The 27,116-nt window shown below is 45.3% G+C and overlaps 2 protein-coding genes and 1 pseudogene across 3 annotated transcripts; all 3 read left to right on the top strand.

The window, feature by feature from the left end:
• Positions 1 to 1,806: 1,806 nt before the first annotated feature.
• LOC143437974 (paired immunoglobulin-like type 2 receptor beta) lies at positions 1,807 to 11,621 on the top strand. Its single transcript, XM_076923358.1, has 5 exons — positions 1,807 to 2,049; positions 6,236 to 6,323; positions 6,630 to 7,015; positions 8,986 to 9,166; positions 10,960 to 11,621. The coding sequence occupies exons 1-5, from the start codon at positions 1,998 to 2,000 to the stop codon at positions 10,970 to 10,972; spliced, it is 720 nt and encodes a 239-aa protein (XP_076779473.1). The 5' UTR covers positions 1,807 to 1,997; the 3' UTR covers positions 10,973 to 11,621.
• A 1,848-nt stretch (positions 11,622 to 13,469) lies between these two features.
• On the top strand, positions 13,470 to 25,751 carry LOC143437972 (paired immunoglobulin-like type 2 receptor beta-2). 2 transcript variants are annotated; one of them, XM_076923355.1, is made up of 5 exons: positions 13,470 to 14,354; positions 14,636 to 15,022; positions 21,169 to 21,349; positions 23,770 to 23,800; positions 25,079 to 25,751. In XM_076923355.1, exons 1-4 carry the CDS (start codon positions 14,267 to 14,269, stop codon positions 23,780 to 23,782), a joined length of 669 nt encoding a protein of 222 aa, XP_076779470.1. In that variant the 5' UTR covers positions 13,470 to 14,266; the 3' UTR covers positions 23,783 to 23,800; positions 25,079 to 25,751. The 2 variants fall into 2 exon arrangements, with proteins under 2 accessions (XP_076779470.1, XP_076779469.1); XM_076923354.1 differs by having other exon boundaries at positions 14,279 to 15,022.
• Positions 25,516 to 26,899, top strand: LOC143438246 (non-histone chromosomal protein HMG-14 pseudogene; annotated as a pseudogene).
• The last annotated feature ends 217 nt before the right edge of the window (positions 26,900 to 27,116 follow it).

Below are 27,116 nucleotides of genomic sequence, written 5' to 3'. Positions count from 1 at the left end.
CGCCTTCTCCCTTCTCGACTCTCCTCGGCTTCTCCCTTTTTCTGCTTTTGGCTCCTCCCACTCCTCTTCTACTGCCCAATCACTGGCTGTAGCCTTTATTTAACAAATTTGATTGGACAGAAGGTTTACAAGATTCACTCCTCCTTCGCAGCCCCTCCCAGGAGTGGAGTTACCATGACAACAAGAGGCTAGGGCTATCCACCACATTTCCCCCTTTTTGTCCAATAATTAAAAAAAAAATTTTTTTTCTTTTCACATATTAATTGAACTCTAATTATATTACCATGTTGTGATTGTTAAAGTACAAGATAAACCTAACACCCAGTCCATCAATTTTGTTAACTAAATAGAACCTTTGCCATCTCTCTCAATTAAAAAACTTAGTTCTGAACCTGGCTTATGTCCTGTCTTCAAAATGAATAGCATCTGAAAATTATCTTCTCAAAGTAAATAGCCTGGGTTGGCTGTGAGATTATAAATCTTCAACCCCATCAGAAATCCAGGATGACTAGTTAATTAAAGATATGGGAAGCACAAAGCGTGGCTTCTAAAACTCAGCCAAATTAAATAGACCACTGAACATCTAGACAGTTCCTTATTTCAAAACGTTGGAGCATCTGGTCTTCAGCCTTCTGGCCCAGGAATCATCTGACAGACCTAGTGATGCAGAATTCCTAAGGGCTGATTACTCTGTCTTGGCAGATATAATCAGTCGACTATTCTGCAAGTGTGTTTCTTTTTTGCACACTATTTTGTCTGTAGATTAAAAGAGGCAATTCTTGCCTAGTGGCTGTCACACCACAACTGGTATAACTCCAAAGATGCTCAATTTCTTCTTAGAATCCAAGACTGGGAAGCTGTCAGGATCAGATAGGTCTCCAATAAAATAAATGTTTATATCAGAATGTTTGTAATGTCAATTCTATGGATTTCTGACGTTTTTGAAAATCAACTATGTAAGGCAATCTGAACAGTTGTCTGTTAATTTCTTTCCACTAATTTTTTTTTTTTTTTGATTAAAAAGAACTGGGTCTAGGCCTTGTATTTCTAAATAAGATATATAGGTACAAAAATTCCATATCAATGTAAGAGATTATAATTTCAACCTTGTAATTATTATAAAGTAATTCTGCATTACTAGGTCTGTCAGATGATTCCTGGGCCAGAAGGCTGAAGACCAGATGCTCCAACGTTTTGAAATAAGGAACTGTCTAGATGTTCAGTGGTCTATTTAATTTGGCTGAGTTTTAGAAGCCACGCTTTGTGCTTCCCATATCTTTAATTAACTAGTCATCCTGGATTTCTGATGGGGTTGAAGATTTATAATCTCACAGCCAACCCAGGCTATTTACTTTGAGAAGATAATTTTCAGATGCTATTCATTTTGAAGACAGGACATAAGCCAGGTTCAGAACTAAGTTTTTTAATTGAGAGAGATGGCAAAGGTTCTATTTAGTTAACAAAATTGATGGACTGGGTGTTAGGTTTATCTTGTACTTTAACAATCACAACATGGTAATATAATTAGAGTTCAATTAATATGTGAAAAGAAAAAAAATTTTTTTTTTTAATTATTGGACAAAAAGGGGGAAATGTGGTGGATAGCCCTAGCCTCTTGTTGTCATGGTAACTCCACTCCTGGGAGGGGCTGCGAAGGAGGAGTGAATCTTGTAAACCTTCTGTCCAATCAAATTTGTTAAATAAAGGCTACAGCCAGTGATTGGGCAGTAGAAGAGGAGTGGGAGGAGCCAGAGGCAGGAAAAGGGAGAAGACGAGGAGAGCAGAGGAGAGAGGAGAAGCGGCGCAGAGTTGGCAGATGGCCGAGGGAGAGGGCAGTTGGTCGAGAGAGAGAGAGAAGACGAAGAAGGCCTTGACCTAGGAAACCGCAAGTTGTTAAGAGCTCTCATAGCCGGGGAAATAGTGTAGTTTAATGGTAAATCTGCCCAATCTAGGCATGCAGCATTCATTTGATACTTATTGACTTGTGTCGTTATTCTATGGACTTCCAATGGGTGAGAGATTTACGGCAACATGTGCACATAAATACAGGTAGGTGTACCAGAGCATCAGATGACCCTGAGGCAAAGTTGTAGGTGGTTTGTAAGCTACCTAAAGTGAGTGCCAGGAACCAAACTCCCTGAATAAGAGCTTTAGTTTTTAAAATAACCCAAGTAGGTTATATGAATATGTTTGTGTTTTGATTCCAGATGTGGCATATGGGGCTGCTTAAGTTTGTCCACAGATGTTAACTATGATTGCCTTGTGTTCTAGGGGGGCATGATTTTTGACAGCTGCAGATAGTTTAATTGTGGGGACTCTGGAGAAGGAATAAATGGGATATCCCAGAGAGGACCCGTGGCAGCTGGTGCTCCCCTCTGATGCTGCCCTCACTGTTGTTGTATTTGCTATTGCTGGATTGCTGAACTGGTGGATATTCTGACAGCTGTTAGCATTTCTAATAGGCTCTGCCCAACAATTATCTAGCAACAGCCAGGTATGAGCATGGCTCACATATAAAAAGACTGGTTTCTCTCTCTCTCTCTCTCTCTCTCTCTCTCTCTCTCTCTCTCTCTCCCTCTCCCCCTCCCTCTCCTCTTTCCACTCCCCTCCCTCTCTCCCTTTCTCCTTGTCTCCCTCTCTCCCCCTCTCCCTCTGTCCCCTTCCCCCTCCTTTTCTCTCTCCCTCTTTCCCTCTCTCTTTCTCTTTTGTTCCTTCTTTCTCTTCCCTTCTTTCTCTTCCTCTACTCTCTTCCCCACAGCCCCTTTCCATACCCCAAATAAACTTCATTTTATATTAGACCTGTCTTATGATTGGTACCTCAGGGTGATGTTTCATTGGGGTTTGAAGGGATCAGGGTGGAATAAGGAAGGGCAGAGGGAGGTAGAGGTAGAAAAACTCAATAAAATAGTAGAAATGTAAGAATGTAATTTCAGGTCTCAGCTTGAACTTAAAATTAAAGATCCTTAAGTTTGAGTTTCTATCAAATATTAGCTGTCCCTGAGGCACATCCCGAGAGGCACACATTCCAAAGACTCAAACAAAAATTCCCGGAAGAAGGGTCCAAGATAAGAGTTTATCAGGAGATGAGCCCTTAACACAGTACACCTGGGTAAACAGAAGCCACTTAAGCTGACTCTCCTTGTTGTACAGATAAGGTGCAAAATTGAGTTACCCAGAAACTGGGCCTGGGACCAGCTGTTTGAAATCCTTTATGGTCTAAGAAATAATTAACTGTCCTTGTGAACTCTGTAAAAATGGTATATACGTTGCCCTTAACTTTAGTTCGGGGTTCTTCTTGCCTGCATGCAAGGGAACCGCAGTGCACTGGTTATCATTATCATTATCATTATCATTATCATTATCATTATCAATAAACCTCATGTTATTGCAGCGAATCCCATCTGTGAGTGTTTCTGTGGGAACACGTCCCCGGGTTTTGGATCTTTAGGTCCAACAGAAACAAATGTCATTGCTCCAGGGCTCTCCAAGAGCAATATAAACTCATGACCTCTTTGCTATCTCTGTCCCCACATGTATTTATTTTTATTCTGTGTGGCTCCACAAACTTCTGTATGTACCTATGCATGTTATGGTGCTTTAGGGAGTCAGTCCCTGAAAATGAACACAGGGCATCTGGCTTTGCAACAAGTCCTTTGTGTTTTTGTTTGTTTGTTTTTGTTTTTTGTTTTTTATTAGCAAAACAAGGACATGATAAGGTTCACATCCCCCCCAAAACCACTATTTGAGTCTTGTGGACAGAAAGCCAAGGGTGCTGGATTGGGGGAGAGGGGAAAGTAAGGGACAATGGCACACAGGAGGCTCCTGAGATGCTCCGGTTAGAAAAGACTGTGTAAGTCAGTATGGGAAGAGAACAGTGAGTGGATTTGATCTGTTTTGAGGACAGGGCTGTTCTGGTGTGGGCAGAAAGGCTAAAAATGGCCTCAGGACACCCAGGGAGAAGGTGCTATTCCTTTAGGAGTCCCTGTCTTTTTAAAACCCGAGGCCTTTGTGTTCCAAAATGTTCCTCCTCCCCCATAACAGTAGCTTGGCTGCAGGCGACTGCCAGGCCTTGTCTTATGAGTTGGGGAAGTATCATTAACAGTTAATGAAGCTGAATACCTAATGTCTCTGAGAGAAGCCACACCCCAGGAGATCCTTTTGGGGATTCAACTTGGTTCAGGGCACGGAAAGGAAAAGTGTGATTCTTAGGTTTAAGGAGAAGACAGATGGTAGCGGCAATGAAGCCAGAGCCCAAGAGTAGATGTAGAAGCCCCCAGAGCCTGCCCTGTAATGGTTCCTAAGGACCAGTGTCTGGCCAATGGCACCCCTCTGTATGCTTGCATTGCTATGACTTGGCAATTGGGTGACTTTCTTCTCAAAGCCTATAGATGATAGGGAAAAGCTAGATGGAAAATGGACATGGCTATCTCTGAACTAGGAGGTGGGGAAAAGTTTGCCTTTTGTCTAGGCTGTGACATAGGCGGTTCCCAGGTGAGTGTGAGGAGTGGGCTCTGAGAAGGTATGCAAGGTTGTCATGGCAACAGATGTCACCTATGTGTGACATTCCTGAGTTTGGAGCTGGTTTGCCAAGCTGGCTCTGGATACCAACACTACTGACAAAGGAAATGGTTCACCTGCCCCCTCTTCTAACTGAACTTTCCATCCAAACTAATTTATCCCAAAGATTCTGTGCCTTTGGGTTCTTAGAGTACAATGGACTTAGTGTGTTAGCGGAACATGTAGAGCTAAGAGAGAAGTCACAGGAGTTCAGAGGCTGGGGAAGGTTAAGGGATCTGAGGACCAGGGGACTGTGGTGATGGCAGATATGAGGGCAGGCTGCCTATCCAGCTGCAGGGAAGTGTGAACAAGACAATCAATGCCAGGACAGCTAAGGAAATGGGAAGTTGCCTCAGTATGTCACTCAGGGAGAATGATGCCACTTCCTTTGATACAATCATGTCTTCCTGCCCCTCAGCAAGGTGGTGACACCTCATCATGGGAAGGGTAGGGTGGCTCTCTTATAGAACTACCCCTGAGCCCACCAGAGTCTCTGCTCCCCAATTCTCAGGTCTCCACCCCAGTTACAGTCTAGCTGTGTCCTCTCTCAGAAATGTCTCAAGTAATATATTGTGAGTGACACATGGCTGCTCTGAGTCCTCTTTGTCCTCTTAGTCCAAAGAAGGTTCTGGAATGGCCACAGCTAGAGGGAGTCATCTCCAGTCCTGGACTTGAGGTGAGGCTGAGTGATATCTTGCAGGCAGGTGCATATCTGTGATGACACAAAGCCTACAAGGACTTAATTAAACTGGAGTCCCCTCAGACCTGCCATTTGATGCTGTATGGCCTGAGCCAGCGCTTCCTCTGGAGGTGTGAGTGCAGAAAGGCTCTTACAGAAACAGGATACACTTTAGAATAGAATAAGGGACCCAGTTCTAGACTTGGGGGCTGAGGAAGCATCCACTTCCACTCTGGAACCAGCTTCGTTAGCGTCTCTTAGCTGAGCATGGGGCTCAACTTGTCACAGACATGTGTCAGCTTTTTTCTTCTTGAACGAGTATGTGATCTCCAGCTAGCCTCTTCCTGGGATTGAAAGTGAGCCTGAGCCATACAGAGAACCAGCAAGATAGGATAAGAGAGAGGGGAGGGATGGTAGATATAAGGAGGGAGAGAGAGGGAGACAGCAAGACACACACACAGAGAGAGAGAGAGAGAGAGAGAGAGAGAGAGAGAGAGAGAACTGGGCAGAGAGGAAGTCAAACTGAAAGAGAGGAGGGCAGGGCATGATAAGGCCATAAATCACTGACAAAAATGGGGGCTGGGCTCAAGACACTGCCATCTTGTCAGTGACCACAAGGTAGGATCTCCTGCAACATGAATGGTTTTTTTTTTTTTTTTTTTTTTTTTTTTTTTTTTTTTGGCTTTTCGAGATAGGGCTTCTCTGTATAGCCCTGGCTGTCCTGGAACTCACTCTGTAGACCAGGCTGGCCTCGAACTCAGAAATTCGCCTGCCTCTGCCTCCCAAGTGCTGGAATTAAAGGCGTGCACCACCACCTCCTGGCTAACATGAATGTTAAAGGAAGTTGCTGGCCACAAGGAGGTGGGGAAGGGAAGGTAATGTATTCATTCAGCCCTCCAAATGAGAAGGCCCTGGGGGATACATGTCAATCTATCCAGATTCTCTCTTGACTCAAAAGTATCTCAGGATCCCTCCAGTGTCTCCTCTCTTGCCTTACAGTTCTGCCAGTCTTATTTCCTGGAGGGACTCTGTCCATGGCTCACATCCTGCTGCTTCTGCTGTCAGCAGCAAGTCTGCATGCTGGTGAGTGGTGGGGACCTCACTAGCAGGGACTTAACCACAGGAGGGGACAGTGGGGCTTGGAAGACTGGGCTGTCATGTGGACAGGTATCTGCTAGAGGAGGCAGCCAGGCCTCTCTGCTCCAAGAGAGAGCTCATTCCCCCAGAGAGAACTGAACCTTGCTTTCCTGTCCCACCAGCCATAGGGAGAGTTCTGCCCTGTGTCCCACCCATTCCTGTGAATGATGGCTCAAGTTGCTCTGGATTGTCCTTTAAAACTGCCCCCTGTCACTGTCCCCTGCAGTGACTTCATATTCTCCCTCTCATTCCTAAGAAACTCTGCAGGATCCAACAGAGAAAACCCCTTTGGGATGAACCAACCAGCTCTCCTCTCTGGAGTCCAGGGCGGCTCCATTGAGATCCCCTTCTCCTTCTCCTTCCCCTGGGAGTTGGCCAAGGATCCAGAGATGAGCATAGCCTGGAGATGGAAGGACTTCCATGGGGAATTCATCTACAAATCAACCCCACCTTTCATACATGAGCACTTCAAGGACCGGCTCATCCTGAACTGGACACAGGGTCAGATATCCAGAGTCCTCAGAATCCTGAACTTGAAGAAGACTGACCAGGCCACATACTTCTGTAAAGTCTGGCTGAGCACAAGAGAAGGCTTGCAGAGTTGGCAGTCAATTGTTGGGACCCAACTCACCATCCTCCATGGTGAGCTATTCTGGCTCAGGCTTCAACACCTGTGGCTTTTAGTCCCCTAGATGTTACCTCAGACCCCACAACTCTGAACTTTGTTTCATAGTTTTTCTCCATGGCCCTGCTCACAGCTATGACAACAGCATTTCTTTCCTTGAAGTTTCGACAAGTGTTTGCTTCTTCCTCTGCTGTGGTCTGTCATTCTCTGCTCTGACAGAACCACACTCCACTCTGGGCTTTCAGCATGTATCCTACCCCATAGCTCACACCCTTTTTGTTCCAACTCTAACATTACAGTCCTGCTCACTTTCATCTTATTACCCCAAGGTAAATGAACTTCTCCAAATGTAGCTGGACTCTCTTGGTCCTGTGGCAGGGCTTTAACTGGTCCCTGTATGCAGCTTCTCCACACAGCTCCAACCTAAGCACAGAACAAACAGATGCCATTGGATGTTCTTGATGTCCCATTGGCCAACTATAAACTGCCAGCTGTCCCGCAGTGCCCCATGTCCCCTCCTAGCTCCCCAGGACACATCTGTCATCTCTCCCTACCACTGTCTTGTCTCCTCTCTGTTTCCCTACTCCCCTGTCTCCTTCAGTGCTCTCATCTCTCACAGAAGACCACAGGCTCTTCAGTAATAATGTCCCCATTTTCACGATGTGGCTGCCCCATCTTCTGATCCCTGAGACCTGGAGAACCAGCCCTGTTACTGTATGGCCATCACTGCCCCCTCCCATCACATGGTCCTATAGGACCTGGGGGAGTCTATGTACTTCATTGTTGATCATGACATTGCTCTGTGGATCTTGTTTTTTCATTTGTTCTTTTTAGGGGACAGGGTCTCACTATAGCCCTGGTTGTCCTGGAACCCCTTATGTGGACCAGGCTGGCCTTAAAGTCACAGAAATCTGCCTGCTTCTGCATCCTAAGTGCCAAGATTAGAGGCATGTGCCACCATGCCCAGCAATGGCTCTTGACAGTAGTAAGTCAACCTGTGAGAGGATGCCCTCAGGATAGTTTTGTGTGCAGTCTAGAGCTGCCATTTTGATTTGATGTAATGACAAACAGCAGCTGCCGGGGCTCAGAGAAGAGAGAAGAAGATGTTTCATGATTTTAGAGTTTCCAGTTAGTAAAGCTTCTGGAAGTTAACTGTACTGACATTTGTAGAGCAAATTATTCTATTCCACCCTGCACTGAGCTGTAATCTTACAGATAAAATGATACTCTTTATGCTATAATGTTTTATGTATTCAGTGTGTGTGTGCACATGTGGATGTGTTAGTGTAACTTTGTGTGAGTGTGTGTCTGTGTGTGTGTGTGTGTGTGTGTGTGTGTGTGTGTTTATTTGTTCCCGTGTTAGAGGAGGTGAGAGAACACCCTCAAGTCTCACCATCTTAGTTTTTGAGTCAGGGTCTTTCACTGGCTTCTGGTGTGCCAAGGAGACTAGGTTGTATGACCAGTGAGTGCAAGCCACCTACCTGTCTTCACCTTCTCAGAACTGGGGTTAGAATCACTCAGCCCTGTTAAGTGTGGAACTCAATATATATCGAAGGCTGGTATTGAACTCACAGACATCTGCCTGTCTCTGTGTCTAAGGCTAAGACTCAAGGCCATGCTCACTCATTTCATCTAAGTTCTTCATGTGAATATGAGGGATCAATCTTGTGTTCTAAGGCTTGAGCAGCAAATACTCTATGGACTGAAACAACTCTGCATGTTACACATATTTATGACAACACAACTGTATTTCTATGACTTAGTTATCTGTGACAAAATGACAATCTGAAGACACATACCAAGACATTTGGAGAACATGAGTTTGACCTTGCTTTCCTTGAGTCTCAGCCTTAAGCATTTGTTCCCCTCTCTGTGAGAACATCTGACAGCTGTTACCCATCTCACATCACACAGAGGAGACAGAATGTGACCCTCACCAACCATCCCTCATCCAGAGAAGGTCTGCTCATTTCTCATCTCCCCCCAGCACTCAGCACCACCATGGGGAGCCCCTCCATCATCACCTCTGCAGTCACCACAGCTGGCCTGGAGGACACAGGGGGCCAGAGGGATCCTTCACTGCTGATTCTGGGAGTCATGGTCTCAGTCAAGGCTGTGGCCATGATCCCTATCTATGGCTGGATGATCTTTTTGTGGTGGAAGCAAAGGTAAGTGGTCTAGGACAGGCCTCACCTGAGCTTCCCCACTGGGAAGTTCTCAGCTGTGGGAGATGGAGAAGGGCAGGCTTGTGCAGGGAACAGTAAGAGAACAGAAGGAGGGAAATGGGTCTGAACTCCACAAGGCCTGCATCCCTGGAGCTGCTGTCCTTCCAGACCAGCTGGAGATGAGAGGAGCAAATGCAGATGAACACAGACCTGCTCCTGAGGAATCCAAGGAGGCTCACGGGAGCCTCAGGGGCTGAGTGCTCATTTGGAAAGAGCTGTGGCTGCTGAAGAAGGTCTGAGGTTAGACCAGCATCCCTGTTGTCAGAGACAACATATTACAGGAAGTGAAACCTATGAAAAGGCACACCTGTTTGAATTGGGCATGTGGGGTCAAAATGGAAATTAAGAGCAGGTGTGTAATAGGCTTGCAAACAGACAGAAATGTGCAGGGAGAGCCCAAAACTACAAGTAGCAAAAGATTTGGACACTAGAAACCTAACTCTCCTGAGCAAAATTATGACACACCCACTGAAGTGTCTCAGTTGACGTCTTTGTCCCACAAACAGAGACATAAACATCATCCCAGGAGCCACATAAACAGTTGTCAGAAGCTTGGACAGGCAGAGAACTAGGATCCCTGGGGCTCACTGTGCTCCCAGCCCTACCTAGTGGGTGAGACCAATGACTCACCTGTCTCACACTCTAGAGAGGACACCTCCTAAAGGACAATATCCAAGGTTGTCCTCTATTATCCACAAGTGTGTGCACATATGCAAATATACACATGTTTAAATGAACTGTCCAATGTAAATTTTAAAAAACATTATGTAAAAGCTATAAATGTAATGATATATCTAGAATGGAAAATTTTATATATTAAGTCCCTGCAAACACACACACACACACACACACACACACACACACACACACACACACACAAAACTAAAGATACAATGCAATTTTTTAAAATTCCAATGGCATTTGGGTAAAATTAAATGATTTGTCTCCTAACATAAGTAACTATTTTAAGAAACAAAAATAGGAACACAGTGGGGGACACAATAATCCCATCACATGGGAAGAGCAGAGAGAAGCATCAGGAGTTCAAGGCCATCAGCAGTTACACACCAAGCTGTGGACCACAGGGATCCCAAGACCTTGTACATACAATACAAGGGCCAAGTGTGGACTGAGGTCAGAGCAGACTTAAAGCCCTGGGAACTACAAGACTCCAGGATGAGGACAGAGATGCATGGATGGTGGAGTGTAATGGAGGTTTACAGAGAAACATTTAAATGTGCATCCCATGGTTTCAGACAGGCTCAGCCCTCCATTACAGGAAGAAGAAGAACTGAGAGGAGGGAGAGCAGCAGCCTGAGAGACAGCAGAAGTCTGACTGGGACTCAAACCCTGAGCTGAATCTGCAGGGAGCAGCAGCCTGCACTGAGAGGGAGACTCAGAGAGCCAGATTCCAGGGAGGCAAAAGGGACACATGGAGACTGCAGAGCACACAAGGCAGAGCTGTGTCAGGAGGTCAGAGCAGGGGTAAGGAAGGAAAGGGAGACAGGACATGGGTCAGTACACTAGTGGTCATCCCTCTGACTTGCTGTGTGGTACAGAAGGTCAGCTGACCACTGGCCTCAGGTCCTGGGGATTCTCAGACCTGTCCCTGCCTGGCTGCAGCAGAGCTGTTTGCTGCCCTGGGCCCCTCATGTTGTCTGAACACAGAGAACAGCTGAGAGGCAGGATGGAGAGCCAACATGGCTGACACACTGACACTGTTTCTTCTCCTACAGGCCAGCAGAGTAAAGCCTAAAGCCCAGCCAGGTGAGTGCCTGTCATCCCAAGGGGCAGCTGAGGGGCTGCTGGGAAGTTTATTATGAGAGGTATGCAAGGGAGCCAGAGATGATTCAGTCAGAAAGCACGGGACATGGGTAGGAGGACCTGAGTTTGATGGATTTGGAGCTCGCACAGTATAAGCCAGGGACGTGGCAGGAATTTGCAGTCCCACCCATGGTCAAGCAAGAGACACGCAGAGTCATGGGTTGGCTGTCCAGCTAGTCTAGAACAATTGCTGAGTTCTAGGCCAATGAAAGATCATGTCTTTAAAAGTGAGAGGGATTTCTCAAGGTGACAAATCATGGTTAAAACATTTTCTAAATATATTGGAAGTGAAGTATTACAAATTACATACTAATGGACAAACAATAGTGTGTATTAGTGAGATAGTCAGTGGGAAATGGAGCTGGGTGTGATTCCTGGAGACGCAAATGGTACACAGAGAAAACTACTGACAATTGTCCTCTGCTTCTCTGGATCATCCACAGGCTCCTGGTGAGACATTATCTGTTAGTCCCCAGCTAACAGACCTCCAGGTGGCAGGATCTCTCACCATGGAGGTGCATTTACATAAAAGTAGTGAGTGATGGACACACATCTGCATCAACTGGCTTCTCTGCATCCTCTATGGGAAGCAGAGCACATGGATGCAGGATCGTGTGGGACACATCCTAAGAAGCTATGTGGCCTCTGATAGCCTCTTCTTGAAACTCAGCTCATCCTGTGTGTCTCTGGTCCTGAGAGCCTGACTGTACTGCTCTGACTACTCGTGGCGTTATTAACACTTTTAATAAAGGTCTTGCTCCCAGATGGGCACCCACCCCTTCCTTATGCCACATGACATTTCTTAGAGAGCTGCACATTGTGTCCTGGATGCAGGACACAGGAAAGATCCAAGAACCATGGTCCACATTGAGAACCACTGCTTGAGATCAGGGTTCCTCTCTCCCTGACTCTCTGGACCCTGCCATCTCATTCACAGCCCTGATCCCTCCATGCTTCACATCAAGTGTCAGACCAAGGCTTCCTTAAGTCCTGTGTTCAGCTTCTTTTCCTCACAAGCCCAACTCTATCCACTTGCTTTCTCAGTTCCTGCAATGTTGATATTCTGGACTCTTGGGGTTTTCTAGGACAAGACTTCTATCTCATGTCCAGTCTGGGTTAACATTTGATAGTCAATATGTCAGCACCTAAGAAAAAGCATCGGGGGGACACAGGAAACCCTCCAGACTGACCAGTAAGCATGAAACCAGGCTTCTCTTGTAGCCAGCGGAGGTGCATGGCCATGCTCGATAGAGACCTACCAACCATAGTGAGCCATAGATGCAGTGTGCCGCAGATGAAGCTTCAGTCCACCAATCACAAGCCTCAAATGAATATCATTTTGGCTTTTCTTAAGTCACTGGGAAAACATTTCCAATCCCTTGAGACAAGTTAGAGATATGCGGGTCATGTAGAAGTCACCAACTCTCCTGTGAGTAAAGTGAGGTGTCCCAGAGCAGCTATGAGGTGTCTGCTGTGGTTGTGACTGCATCCAAGCCTCCTGAGGCTGAACTCAGCAGCTCTCATGGCCACAGTGAGCATGGGAGCTGGGGTGGTGTTTCCTCTGATGGTGGTATGTCCAGTCATCTAAAGGAGTCCATTTGTCAGATCCATGACACAGGCATCTGCACACAGAGAAGGTGCCTTAATTCAGTTCCTCAAATGGTCATGTGACTTCCCAGTTCTTTTTCCATTGTTCATGCAACAGAAGAGATATAAAAAAAGACTTACATAGAGGAGACTGAGCTAGAACCAATTCCACTTTCTGGGCCTTAAGGACTCAGTGTAGAGTCTTTTCCTGGTGACTCCCTGGGCAGGTGTGCAGGCTGGTGCTGATGCTGAGGCTGGGCAGCAGATGTGGGAGATGAAGATGATGATGTCATCCTATGGAGAAGTCAGATGTCAGCAGGACAACTGTGCTATTGTAAAGCTGCAGCTGCAGCCTGAGCATCCTCTACATCACCAGCAGGCATTCTTCCTCCACCCTCTCTAGCATCTCCTCCATTCTCCTCAGAGCCCAGTCTGGGTGGGATACTTTAGGGTTCCGTCTGTAGTCTATGTGTTGTTGTTAGGGAAGAGAAATCAAGGGGTGTGTTGATAGGTGCTGTGACAGAAATGGAGAAAGACAGGGATGCCTTTCATCCATGAGGTTATCTGCTGGGTTAGGGCCAGAGACTGCAGTATGTCATATCTGAGCGATATTTCTGGAATGGGAGGGTTCAGAGAGAAAGAGGAAGCCTTGAGCTTGTTCTCTCTCATCATTATCATAGAATAAACTAATTGGGCAAAAATTTAGAGAATCTGAGTGCAGTGAAGAACTCAATGTGACTAAAATCTAGTCAGTCATGTGGCTGTCATGTGACATGTGCCAGGGCTTCTCTGATTTTTCGTATTCTCTTCTGAGTGAGTGTTATGGTGGGGGGGGTTGGGGGGGACAGAAAGGATCCTTTAGAAAATGCAGTAGCTTTAGAGTCGCTGTCCAAGAATCCCAGGGAAGTCGGAGACTGTGCCATAAGAAGAATGCCAAGGCAGAGGGAGTCCACAAGACCTTGGTTCCACCTGGACACTGTGCAGGGTGCCTAAAAGATACAAAAATGCCAGACAGCATGTGGGGAGCAGGAAGGGGAAAGGGAGAGCATGGTAACGGAGTAACTGTGCTAGGGCAAGGAACTGAATATGTCCTTCATCATCACCTTCCTCATTGATCTGAAGTGGTTTAGAGACTGACAACTTCATTATGTGAGATTATTAGAGAGAAACCCACACAACCAGCATAAGGTTATGCAGCATAAGGAAGACATAATGAGAAAGAGATTAAGGAGGGGGAGGGAAGGAACAGAGGAAACATAGAGGAAAGGGGTCAGAGATATTACACGGCACTTAGGAAATGGAAAATACTAGATAAGGCAGAAGGTCAAGGTGGAACCAAGGAGAACCAGCCATGCCAAGGTCTAGGCCATGTCTACCAGCCCACAATGGGGGCTGGGCCTAAGGGCCCAGTTATGTTATCAGTGACCACAAGGGCGGATCTTCTGCAACATGGGAAACAAGAAGCCAGATCAATAACGGAAGTTGCTGGCCACAAGGAGGTGAAGATGGAGAGGTCCTGCCCCGACTCAGTCCTCCACATGAAAAGGCCTGGGATCTGTCTCTCTTTACCCTCATTCTCTCTGGACTCCTGGGCACCCCAATGTCCCTAGACAGGACATTCTCCCCTTCCTGATGGCTCTTTTGATCTCACTTCCTGGAGGGACTCTGGCCATGGCTCAGATCCTGCTTCTTCTGCTGTCAGCAGCATGTCTGCATACTGGTGAGTGGTGGGGACCTCACTAACAGGGACTTAACTACAGGAGGGGACAGTGGGGCTGGGAAGAGTGGGTATCATGTGGACAGGTGTCTGCTACAGGAGCCAGCCTGGCCTCTCTGTCCCAAGAGAGAGCTCATCCCTCAGAGCTGAGCCCAACCATTTTCTTGCTTTCCTGTCCCACCACTTCCTGTGAATGATGGCTCAAGTTGCTCTGGATTGTCCTTTACAACTGTCCCCTGTCACTGTCCCCTGCAGTGGCTTCAGATTGTCCCCATCCTTCCTAGGGAACTCAGCAAGATACATCCCAGGAAAGGACTATGGAGTCAACCAACCAGCAAACCTCTCTGGAGTCGAGGGCAGCTCCATTGAGATCCCCTTCTCCTTCTACTTCCCCTGGAAGTTGGCCAAGAATCCACAGATGAGGATAAGCTGGAGATGGAAGGGCTTCCATGGAGAATTCATCTACAATTCCACCTCACCTTTCACACATGAGCACTTCAAGGACCGGCTCATCCTCAACTGGACACAGGGTCAGACATCCGGAGTCCTCAGAATCCTGAACTTGAAGGAGAATGACCAGGGTACATACTTCTGTAATGTCTTGCTGAGTACAACAGAAGGCATGAAGAGATGGCAGTCGATTCCTGTGACCCAACTCACCATTGTTAGTGGTGAGTCACCATGACTCAGTCTTTGATGTCTATGTCTTGCTTGTCCCCTAGTGTCACCTCAGGCTCCACAACTCTGAGCTTTCTTTCATATTCCTTTCCCTTGGCTCTGCCAATACCTCTGCCAACAGCATCTTTCCTTATAGATACTTGTGACCCACCTTTACTGCCTCCTTGGCTCTTGTCCATCATTCCCTGCTCAGACAGAACCACACCCCACTCCCTAGGCTTCAGCATGTGCCATGCCCCCTGTCTCACACCCTTTTATCCAACTCTAATTGCTGTCCTGCCCAGGTACACCCTTCCCCATGACCTCACAGTGGATGAAGGTCTCCAGCATGTAGCTGACACTCTTGGTCCTGTGACAGGGCTCCAGTTGGTCCCTTTATGCAGCATCTCCACACAGCTCCAACCTAAACCCAGAACATACAGTAGGTAACACTGAGTCTTTTTGGTGTCCTCTGGTCTAAGTATAACTGCCACCTGTCTCCACAGCCCCTTATTTTCACTCCCAGCTCCTCAGGACACAAGCATCCACCGTCCCTATCCACTGCCTTGTCTCCTCTCTGTTTCCCTACTCCCCTGTCTCCTTCCTAGCCCTACTCTCTCCCATACAAGACCCCAGGCTCTTCAGAAATAATGTCCCCATTTTCATGATTTGGATGCTCTGTCTTCTGATCCCTGTAGTTCTTCAGAAGAAGATGTAACTGAACCACTACACATGGAACCCCGAGGCCCAGCCTAGTCACTGTGTGGTCCTACACATGGCCCTACAGCAGCTGGGGATGGTATGAGCTGCAGTGTTTATCAGGACCTTAGTGGATCTTGATATTATTGTTGTTGTATGTTTGTTTAAGTTTTTCACACTTCTGAGTTTTGTATTGGATATTTTATTTACATTTCAGATGTCATCCCCTTTCCCAATTTCCCCTCCCTAGAAAACTGTTATCCCATGCCCCCTTTTCCTTTTTGCTTTTATACAATTTGTAAAATGTTAATCAAAGGCTTTATAAGTTTGGTAATGTTCAATCAGAAGTGTAACTCAATACCCAACCTAGATATATAAACTATCTTTGACTTGTGGAGACACATGAACATCTGCCTCCATGCCCCCCCTTTCTCTCTCTTTCTCTCATCACCTAGCTCCTCCTCTCCTCTCCTCTCCTCCTCTCCTTACTTCTCCTCTTTCTCTCCCTACTCCTCCTACCTTAGCTCCTCCTACATATCACCCTTCCTGTTAAAATAAAACTTTTCCTCTCAAAATACAATTAGAGCATAACTATACCAGTTTGTACCACTAAGGTATAAGATAGACCTAATACCCAGTCCATCATTTTGTTGACTAACCAGAACCTCTGTCATCCCTTCTAATTAAAAGACTTAGTTCTGAACCTGGCTTTTTTCTTGGCTTTAGAATGAATGTCAGCTGAAAACCATCCTCTCAAACCTTTTCTCTCAAAGTAAATAGCCAGGATTGGCTATGAGACTATAAGTTTTCACCCCTGTCAAAAATCCAGAATGACTGAGTTAACTGAAATTATGGGAAGCACAAAGCATAGCTTCTAAAACTAAGCCAATTTATAGAGACCACTGAACACCTGGACAGTCCCTATACTACAGAACATTGGAGCATCCGACCTTCAGCCTTCTGGTCCAGGATCATCTGACAGACCTAGTGATGCAGAATTTTTAAGGGCTGATTACTCTGTCTAGGCAGATATAATCAGTTGACTATTCTGCAAGTGTGTCCTTTTCTGGACAGTAATTTGTCTATAGATGGAAAGAGGCAATTCTTGTCTAGTGGCTGTCTCACCACAACTGGAGTAACTCCAAAGATGCTCAATTTCTTCTTAGGATCCAAGATAAGAAGCTGTCAGGAGCAGACAGGTCTCTAATCAAAATGAACATTAATACAGAAATGTTTGTAACATCAATTCTGTGGACTTCTGACGTTTTGAAAACCAACTATCTGGACTGTTGTCTATTAAGTCCTCTCAGCTATTTCTAAATAAAATATAGAAAACACCCTAACAATAAACTCAGAGCCATGAATTTGCTATAGGCCCTTAACTCACAAGCTAACCATCTCAAATCAGTTTAAAAAAAGTTAAAGAAGGACTGTGTCTAAGCCTTGTATTCCTAAATGTGTTATACAGTTTCAATGCCTATGAGAGTAACAATATTCATCTCACTTTTATATTAGTAAGAAGCTCATGCCAATGAAAACCTTAAATTTGAAATCAAAGTAAATTTTGTACCATTTAAGAAATTATAACTTCATCTTAATAACAATTATACATATTTCTATGAATAGGTTATGGCTATGCAATAAATCCTAGCTAATCCTCCCTGTTCCACCAAAACCACTACTTTTCCCTAGAAACACAGCTCAATATTAAGCACCTCAGTTCCCAAGCCCAGGGAATAGGGACACCGACTCTTCATTAACTTCTTCAAGCTGATTAAAGGTGATGAGATATTAGAAGAGGGGCAGGGGGAAGAGTAAATTGATAAGGCTCTGACACTGTGTCTTCACTGCATCCACCTGCAATTCCAGGACATCAGAGGTTCGAGCAGGTCTGTTCAGCTTGCCTGATGAGTAGATACACCAAGGCTGTGTATTCAGCAATATACAATTCTCAAAACAAAATTTAGTATCAAGATAATTTTTTGTTTGAATTCTGGAATCTAGTCTTCTGGCGGCCTGCCTCTGTCCTGTCTAATCCATATAATTCTGGGAGTTTCTATGAGGGTGTGCTCCCACCATCCTCCCATTTCTGCCTTCCATGATCTCAAATTCCCCAACACTGGGGAATCCAAACTTTCACGCACCAAGGCCCTCCACTTCCACTAATGCCTAACCCCTTAGCCCCCCTCTAATTACTATGAGGGTGTGCTCCCACCATCCTCTCATTCCCGTCTCCCTGCTCTTGAAATTCCCCAACACTAGGGAATCCAAACTTTCAGGTACCAAGGCTGTCCACTTCCATTGATGCCTGGCAAGGCCACCCTCAACTACATATACAGGTGGAGCCATGAGTCCTTCCTTTTGTGTTCTCAGGCAGGAGATTTTAGAATGGCTGCTCCAGCTTGTTTCTTAGGACCATTTGCTTGAAAAAATGTTTTCCAGCCTTTTACTCTAAGGTAGTGTCTGTCTTTGTCACTGAGGTGGGTTTCCTGTATGCAGCAAAATGCTGGGTCCCGTTTATGTATCCAGTCCATTAGCCTATGTCTTTTAATTGGGGAACTGAGTCCATTGATGTTAAGAAATGTTAAGGAACAGTGATTGTTGTCTCCTGTTATTTTTGTTTTAGAGGTGAAGTTATCTTTGTGTGGCTATCTTCTTTTGGATTTGTTGGAAGAGGGTTACTTTCTTGTTCTTCCTAGGGTATAATTTCCCTCCTTGTATTGGAACTTTCCTGCTATTATCCTTTGTAATGCTGGGTTTGTGGAAAGATATTGTGTAAATTTGGTTTTGTTGTGGAATATCTTGGTTTCTCCATCTATGGTAATTGAGAGTTTTGCTGGGTATAGTAGCCTGGGCTGGCATTTGTGTTCTCTTAGGGTCTGTATGACATCTGTCCAGCATCTTCTAGCTTTTATAGTATCTGGTGAGAAGTCTGGTGTAATTCTGATAGGTCTGCCTTTATATGTTACTTGGCCTTTTTCTCTTACTGCATTTAATATTCTTTCTTTGTTTTGTGCACTTGGTGTTTTGATTATTATGTGACAGGAGGTATTTCTTTTCTGGTCTAGTCTATTTGGTGTTCTATAGGCTTCTTGTATGCTTATGGCATCTTGTTTTTTAGATTAGGGAAGTTTTCTTCTATAATTTTGTTGAAGATATTTATTGGCCCTTTAAGTTAGGAATCTTCACTCTCACCTATACCTATTATCCTTAGGTTTGGTCTCCTCATTGTGTCCTGAATTTCCTGGATGTTTTGTGTTAAGAACTTTTTGCATTTTGTGTTTTCTTTGACAGTTGTGTCAATATTTTCTATGGTATCTTCTGCACATGAGATTCTCTCTTCTATCTCTTGTATTCTGTTGGTGGTGCTTGTGTCTATGACACCTGATTTCTTTCCTAGGTTTTCTATCTCCAGGGTAGTCTCCCTTTGTGATTTCTTGATTGTTTCTACTTCCATTTTTATGTCCTGGATGGTTTTGTTCAATTCCTTCACCTATTTGTTTGTGTTCTCTTGTAATTCTTTAAGGGATTTTTGTGTTTCCTCTTTAAGTCTTCTACCTATTTACCTGTGTTCTCCTCATGTCCTATTTACCTGTGTTATTCATGTCCTTCTTAAAGTCCTCTATCATCATCATTAGAAGTGATTTTAAATCTGAATCTTGCTTTCCTAGTAATATGGGGAATTCAGAAACTTTCTTTTGTGGGAGAACTAGTTTCTAATGATGCCAAGTACCCTGGGTTTCTTACGCTTATGTTCTTGTGCTTGCCTTTCACCATGTGGATCTCCTTAGTGCTACCTGCCCTGTCTCTGACTGGAGCCTGTCTTGCCTATTATCTTGGTTGTATCAGAACTGTGTGTGGTGGGTGTTACTACTGGGATTAGAGCTGGGGACAAAAACCTGCTCAGTGCTCAGGCACAGACAGGAAAGAACCAGTGCTCCTGGCCAGGAGTGACTTCCTGGGTCCTAGTGGGTCCCAGTTACTCCCTTTTTGGGGCGGGCGTTGCTGTCTGCTTAACTAAGATACTGCCAAGGTTAGAGCTCCTGGGAGCCCCACTTCCTCTGGGTTCTTTGAGATTGGGCCCAGAGCTGCCGCCTGGGATCTGCTCAGTGCTTGGGCCCAAACCGGAAGCTTGTTTAAGTTTTTATAAGACGGGGTCTTACCATTAACCCTGGCTATCCTAAAACTCACAATGTAGATTAGGTTGGCCTGGAACTCACAGAAATATGGTTTGATTCTGCCTCATAAGTGCTGACATTAGAGGCATGTGCCACCACCTCTAGAGGTGGCGCTTGATGATATCAAGGTCAACCTCTAAGAGGATGCATGTAGCTCAATTATTTGTGCAATCTAAAGCTGACATGTTCACCTAATATAACTCAAACAACAGATACCAGGGCTCAGAGAACAGAGAGAACATGGCTGTATAGGTCAACCTTTCTAATGTTGCCATACTTTAACAGTTTCTCTTGTTGTGACACCAAAAATTTGTATCATTGGTACTTCTTAATGCTAACTTTGCTAACGTTATGAGTTGTAGTGTAAATATCTGATGTGCCAGATACCTGCTATGGGATCCCTGTGAGGTAGTAGCCCATAGGTTGAGAACTGCTGGTCTAGAGTTTCTAAATAGATTAACATTTTGGAAATTATCCATAGGGATGTTTGTGGAGGAAAGGAATGTTTTCTGCCCTGCAGTGAGATATTTTGTATGACTAAAATGATATATTTTCTATTATACACATTCTTGTATATAATATTATGTGAATATGTGGGTCTGTTAAGGCATGTGTGTGTGTGTGTTTGTGTGTGTGTGTGTGTGTGTGTGCGCGCGCACATTTGTTCACCTACACGTGGAGGCTAGAGCAGATCCTAAAGTCTCATTCTCCTTTGTTGGGAGGACAAGCTCTCTCTCTGGCTTCAAGTTTCCCATGGAGACTAGGCTGGCTGTCCAGTGAGCATCAGGGACAAGCCTGTCTCCACCTCCTCAGTACTAGGATTACAGCTCACTCAGCTCTGTCTGCTGTGGAACCTGACACAGAGACCAGGCCGCCCATCAGCTCACAGAGATCTACATGAGCCTATCTCTTGAACTAGGATTAAAGTTTTCACAGGCTCTTCATATAGATACTACAATTCAAACTCAGTTTCTAAGATTCAAGCACCAAGCTGCCTATGAACTATTTATATCAGTATGCCACATACATTTACATAAAAAACACGGTATTTCTATGGCTTAGATATTTGTGACCAAATGACAATCTGAAGACACATACCAAGACATTTGAAAAACATTTGAGCTTGCTCTCCTTGAGTCTCAGGCTTAATCGTCTTTTCCTCTTTCTGTGAGAACATCTGACAGCTGTTTTCCATCCCACATTGCACAAAGGAGACAGGATGTAACACTCACCCATCTCTCTCTCATTGAGGGAGGATCTGCTCACGTCTCATCTCTCCCCAGCACTCAGGACCACCATGAGGAGCCCCTCCATCTTCACCTCTGCAGTCACCACAGCAGGCCTGGAGGACACAGGGGGACAGAGGGATCCTTCACTGCTGATCCTGGGAGTCATGCTCTCAGTCAAGGCTGTAGCCATGATCCCCATCTACGGCTGGATGATCTTCCTGTGGTGGAAGCAAAGGTAAGTGGTCCAGGACAGGCCTCACCCGAGCTTCCCACTGGGAAGTTCTCAGCTGTGGGAGATGGAGAAGGGCAGGCTTGTGCAAGGAACAGTAAGAGAACAGAAGGAGGGAAATGGGTCTGAACTCCACAAGGCCTGCATCCCTGGAGCCTGCTGTCCTTCCAGACCAGCTGGAGATGAGAGGAGCAAATGCAGATGAACACAGACCTGCTCCTGAGGAATCCAAGGAGGCTCACGGGAGCCTCAGGGGCTGACAGCTCATTTGGAAAGAGCTGTGGCTGCTGAAGAAGGTCTGAGGTTAGACCAGCATTCAGGGACTACATCTCACAGAAAGTGACACTTATGAAAAAAAGATACCTCGTTGAGTTGGGCATGTGTGACCAAAATGGAAATTAAGAGCAGGTGTGTAATAGACCTGCAAACAGAAAGAAATGTGCAGGGAGAACCTAAAATCTCCATGAGGCATAAAACTGGGACACTAGAAACCTAACTCTCCTGAGAAGAATTATGACACACCCACTGAAGTGTCTCAGTTGAAGTGTTTGTCCCACAAACAGGGACATGAGCATCACCCCAAGAGCCACATAAAGAGTCATCAGATGCTTGGACAGACAGAGAACTAGGATCCCTGGGGCTCACTGTGCTCCCAGCCCTACCTAGTGGGTGAACAATGACTCACCTGTCTCACAATCTACAGAGGACACATCCCAAAGGACAATGCCCAAGGTTGTCCTCTACCATCCACATGTGTGTGCATGTATGCAAATATACACATGTGTGTTCACATATGCAAATATACACATGTATGTGCACATGTGCAAATATAGACATGTGGAAGTATACTGATAAAATTAATTTTGATACATTAGGGATATACTAAAAATGTAAGTATATTTGAAGAATGGAAAATTCAATACATTACCTCCTTACAACACACACACACTAAAAATGCAATGCAACTCCTGTTTGAATTCCAATTGCATTTTTTAGGAGAGATAAATGTGCTTTTAATACTTAAAAATGAGACACAAATCTGAAAGTAAACAGAGCCAAATATAAAGATTTGAAAACATTAAATACTGTATGGAAAAAAACTCATAACCTGTTGCCATGGAAATCACATACATCATTTAAATATTTTCCTATCATTCTAATATTCTTTTTTATTGTGTATTTTATTTATTTACTTTTCAGATGCCATCCCCTTTCCCCATTTCCCCTCCCTAGCAGCCCCTATCTTATCCCCTGACCTCTTTTTTGCTTTTATACCATTTTAATTACACACATGTATTAAGGTCAATTTTAGGTTGAGGGTCTAGCAATACAATAGATGCAAATAGTCAAGGAAAAGATAAGATAATAAACACAAATAGTCAAAGAACAAGCAAGGCATCAAACCCAGTTACATGAACACTCACGTGATCACTATTTCTAAAGGCTTGTCAGGATGACCAAAATACCTGAGCCTACTTCCCTGTCCTAGCCCAAAGTCATTTTTATGTCTGAGGCCTACTTCTTTGTTCTAGCCTAAGATTTAGACTCCTACCTGAAATTACTTCTTTGTTCTAGCCTAATGTCAGATTCCTGCCTGAAGCCCACTTCCTTGTCCTTGACCATAGAATTGCATTTTTGTAAAATTAAATGATTTGCCTCCTGACACTCATGAGTATTTTACAAACCAAAATTAAGACACAGTGGGGGATTCCATAATCCCAGCACATGGGACAGGCAGGGGGAAAATCAAAACTTCAAGCCATCAGCAGGTACATAGCAATCTGTAGGCCACTGGGATCCCAAGACCTTGTACACAGAACACAGGCCAAGTGTGGACTGAGGTCAGAGCAGATTTAAAGCCCTGGGAACTAGAAGACTACAGGATGAGGACAGATGCATGGATGGTGGAGTGTAATGGAGGTTTACAGATAAACATTTAAATGTGCATCCCATGGTTTCAGACAGGCTCAGCCCTCCATTACAGGAAGTAGAACTGAGAGGAGGGAGAGCAGCAGCCTGAGAGACAGCAGAAGTCTGACTGGGATTCAAACCCTGCAGGGAGCAGCAGCCTGCACTGAGAGGGAGACTCAGAGAGCCAGATTCCAGGGAGGCAAAAGGGAGACATGGTGAGTGCAGAGCAGAGAAGGCAGAGCTGTGTCAGGAGGTCAGAGCAGGGGAAGGAAGGAAAGGGAGACAGGACATGGGTCAGTACACTAGTGGTCGTTCCTCTGACTTGTTGTGTGGTACAGAAGGTCAGCTGACCACTGGCCTCAGGTCCTGGGGATTCTCAGACCTGTCCGTGCCTGGCTGCAGCAGAGCTGTTTGCTGCCCTGTGCCCCTCATGTTGTCTGAACACAGAGAACAGCTGAGAGGCAGGATGGAGAGCCAACATGGCTGACACACTGACACTGTTTCTTTTCCTACAGGCCAGCAGAGTAAAGCCTAAACCCCAGCCAGGTGAGTGCCTGTCATCCCAAGGGGCAGCTGAGGGGCTGCTGGGAAGTTTATTATGAGATGCATGCAAAGGAACCTGAGAGATGATTCAGTAGAAAAGCATGGGACATGGGTAGAAGGACCTGAGTTTGATGCAGAGCCCACACATTACAACCCTAAGTTGTGCCAAATATTTGTAATCCCAGCCCTGGTATAAAGCAAGAGACAAAGTCATGGGTTGTCTGTTCAGCTAGTCTAGCCTAACTGGTCAGTTCCAGGGCCATTGAAAGATCTTGTCTTTAAAAACAAGGGGCATTGCTTACGTTCTTAAATCATGGTCATAATATTTTCTAAATTTATTTGAACAGAAATATTTCAAATTTCATATTAATGAACAAATAATACTGTGTTCCAGTGATATAACTCAGTGGGAAATGAAGCCTGCTGCCTAGTCCCGATGACCTGGGTGTGATTCCTGGGGATCCAAATTGTACACAAAACTGTCTCTGGACAATTATCCTCTGCCTCTCAAGGTCACCACAGGCTCCCAGTGAGACATTGACTGTTTGTCCCCAGCTAACAGACCTCCAGGTGCCTGCTTCTCTCACCAGGGAGGAGAGCTTACATCAGGGTACTGATTGGTGACCACACATCTGCATCCCATACCTTCAAATTCTTCTACCTGGGAATCACATAGTGCATGGCTGCAGGATTGTTCTGCCAAATATGCAGGAATTGGAAGATAACCCCCAATTCTGCCATGTGGGCTCTGATGTCTTGTCCTCAGAACCAAGGTCATCCTGACTGTCTCTGGTCCTGACAGCCTGACTGTGCTGTTCCCTCTTTGCTCATGAGGTAATGACGCTTTTTAATACAAGAGGAATCAGAAAGTCGAGCGACTCAGGGAGCCAGTTCAGGGCATGGCTGAGATCTTGATGTGTCCAAAGCCTGGAAATCTCATCCTGGGAGCAGCTGAGTTAGGACGGTTCCCTCCTTGCTCTGGTTCTGCTTGCTCAGGTGCAAGTAGCCTGTATGACTCCGACCTCTGCCGTCTTTGAAGTAGTCACGTAACAAGATGGCTGAATTTCAGGTCTAACTTCCTCTCTCCCCATAAGGACATGTCCATCAAGCACCTAAAACTTCTTTTTATGCAAATGAAGCTTTACCAGAACCTCAGCACCAGTCAATAATTTACAGTCACCCCCTATAGTCAATAACCACTGAGGGAGGTTCATATAGCCCTTGTTACCCCCAACAAATAGCTTCACTGAAGATCTCTCAGAGAAGCCTGTTTTTCCACAGGACTCAATCTGAAGAGATCCTGTGAACCCACCAACTCGGAGAAGCATCATTCCTTTCATTCCAGCCCTGTGTTCAACTTGCCTGCATACCCCAAGTGCAGAAGAACCAGGCCAGCAAATAAATATTTTATTGTTGCAAATCTATCTCAGCATTTCTCCTGACCCTCTTCTCCTACGTGAGACGTCTAAGAGAGTTGCAGACTGTGTCCAGGAAACAGGTTAGCGAGAGAGGAGAAAGAGCCATGGTCCTTATTGAAAAACACTGCCTGAGAACTGGGGTTCCTTTCTCCTTTACTCCCGAGATGCTGTTATGTCATTCACAGCCCCGACCACTCCATGCTCCAAATCCAGTGACAGACCATGACTTGCCTGGGTCCCATGTTAGGCTTCCTTTCCTCAGAAGCCCAACAATGTACACTCATTTTCTCATTTTCCACCATGTTGGTATTCTGGACTCTGTTCTCTCCTAAGACAGGATTTTTGTCCCAAGTCCACCCTGTCTTAACGTTTGATTGGCAGAGGGTCAGCCTCTAACAAAAACCCTGTGGGGACACAGGAAACCATCCAGAGTGATCCAGTAAGAGTGAAACCAGGTCCCATCCTATTCTCCCACCGCTCCTGCGAGGGGTCGCAGCAGTTCGTCTGGTGGCAGCTAGGCAGTGCAGCTCCTTGACAGATCAGGGATCGCTCGGGCTGGTCTACCGCCCAAGAGGAAGGTTAATGCAGATGGAGCTGCGAAAGTGGAGCCCAAGCGCCTGCTCCGCGAGGCTGTCGATCAAGCCTCAAGCGGGCCCCTGCCAAGGTGGACGAGAAGCCAAAAAAAAAAAAAAAAAAAAAAGCCGCGGGGAAAGGATAAAGCAGCAGACAAGAAAGTGCAGCTAAAAGGGAAGAGGGGAGCGAAGGGCAAACAGGCTGAAGAGGCTGACCAGCAAACTACAGATCTGCCTGCAGAAAATGGGGAGACGGAAAACCAGAGTCCAGCCTCTGAAGAAGAGAAAGAAGCCAAGTCCGACTAAGCATCCATCACGTCTGTCAGCGGTCCCTGCCGCCCTTCTTGTATAATCCAGAGGAGTATTTTTATCAACTATTTTGTAAATACGAGTTTTTTTAGTAGCTCTAGAAACATTTTTAAAAGGTGAGGGAATCCCACCTCATCCCATTTTTTAAGTGTAAATGGTTTTTTTAAAGAGGTTAAATCATTTGCTGGTTGTTTATTTTTTGGTACAACCAGAAATAGCGGGATACTGAATCAGGAGAGGCTGTGACTGTCTCGGGGTCACCATAACATTCCGTAGAGGGGGCTAGTTTTATACCCTACAATACAAAGCATACTAAGTGGCAGTTTGGAGTCTCAGTCGTGCATTGGTGTCTGGAATATTTTCAGTTATATCTGGCCCCGTGTTTCTAGTAGAACCATTTCGTAAAAAAGCCAGTCTTTGGTCCTTGCCCTGTCAGCGATGTGATGTCTGTGGTTATGGCAATCCATTTCCCTAACAGTTGTGATAATACGCCGTGAAAGATAGAAGCTTTGAGTGTGTTCTGTGTGTGGCATTAAATTGTGAATTGGTGTGAAGGAGAATTCTGAGCATTTGGTTGTTATGCGAGGTCTTACAGAAGCTTGCCAAGTTTGAGGCTGGAACATCACTGGAATAAGTTCAAAGAAAAACAATGTATAGTTCTTCATTTGCGTACATATGAACACAATGTGACTTTTCAGAGTTTGGGTACATGAACACAATATATGGCTCTTTTTGGGTACGTGTAATAAGAATTGGAATGTCTGTGTACTCTGCTCCAATAAAATCTGTTGTGAAAGAAAAAAAAAAAAGAGTGAAACCAAGTTCCTTTTTTAGCCCAAAGTGGTGGAGGGTCATGCTTGATAGAGACCTACCAACCACAGTGAGCCACCGATGCAGCTCCAGTCCTCCAATCACAAGCCTCAAATGAGTGTCATACATTAGCCTTTACCGAGGCATTGGGAAAACTATGTCCAATCCCATGAGTCAAGCTGGAGAAAATATTTGTCATGGACATGAAGA

Source organism: Arvicanthis niloticus, chromosome 24 (genome assembly GCF_011762505.2).
Source record: "Arvicanthis niloticus isolate mArvNil1 chromosome 24, mArvNil1.pat.X, whole genome shotgun sequence".
NCBI classification, from domain to species: Eukaryota; Metazoa; Chordata; class Mammalia; order Rodentia; family Muridae; genus Arvicanthis; species Arvicanthis niloticus.
The sequence above is the reverse complement of the archived record's forward strand: the minus strand, read 5'-3'. Positions and strand labels throughout refer to the sequence as shown.

Coding starts and splice junctions, on each gene's coding strand:
- LOC143437972 (XM_076923354.1), top strand. CDS start 14,545: ATGATGGCTCAAGTTGCTCTGGATTGTCCTTTACAACTGTCCCCTGTC. Junction 15,023..21,168: donor CCAACTCACCATTGTTAGTG/GTGAGTCACCAT, acceptor ATCTCTCCCCAG/CACTCAGGACCACCATGAGG.
- LOC143437974 (XM_076923358.1), top strand. CDS start 1,998: ATGGACTTCCAATGGGTGAGAGATTTACGGCAACATGTGCACATAAAT. Junction 6,324..6,629: donor GCAAGTCTGCATGCTGGTGA/GTGGTGGGGACC, acceptor CTCATTCCTAAG/AAACTCTGCAGGATCCAACA. Junction 7,016..8,985: donor CCAACTCACCATCCTCCATG/GTGAGCTATTCT, acceptor ATCTCCCCCCAG/CACTCAGCACCACCATGGGG.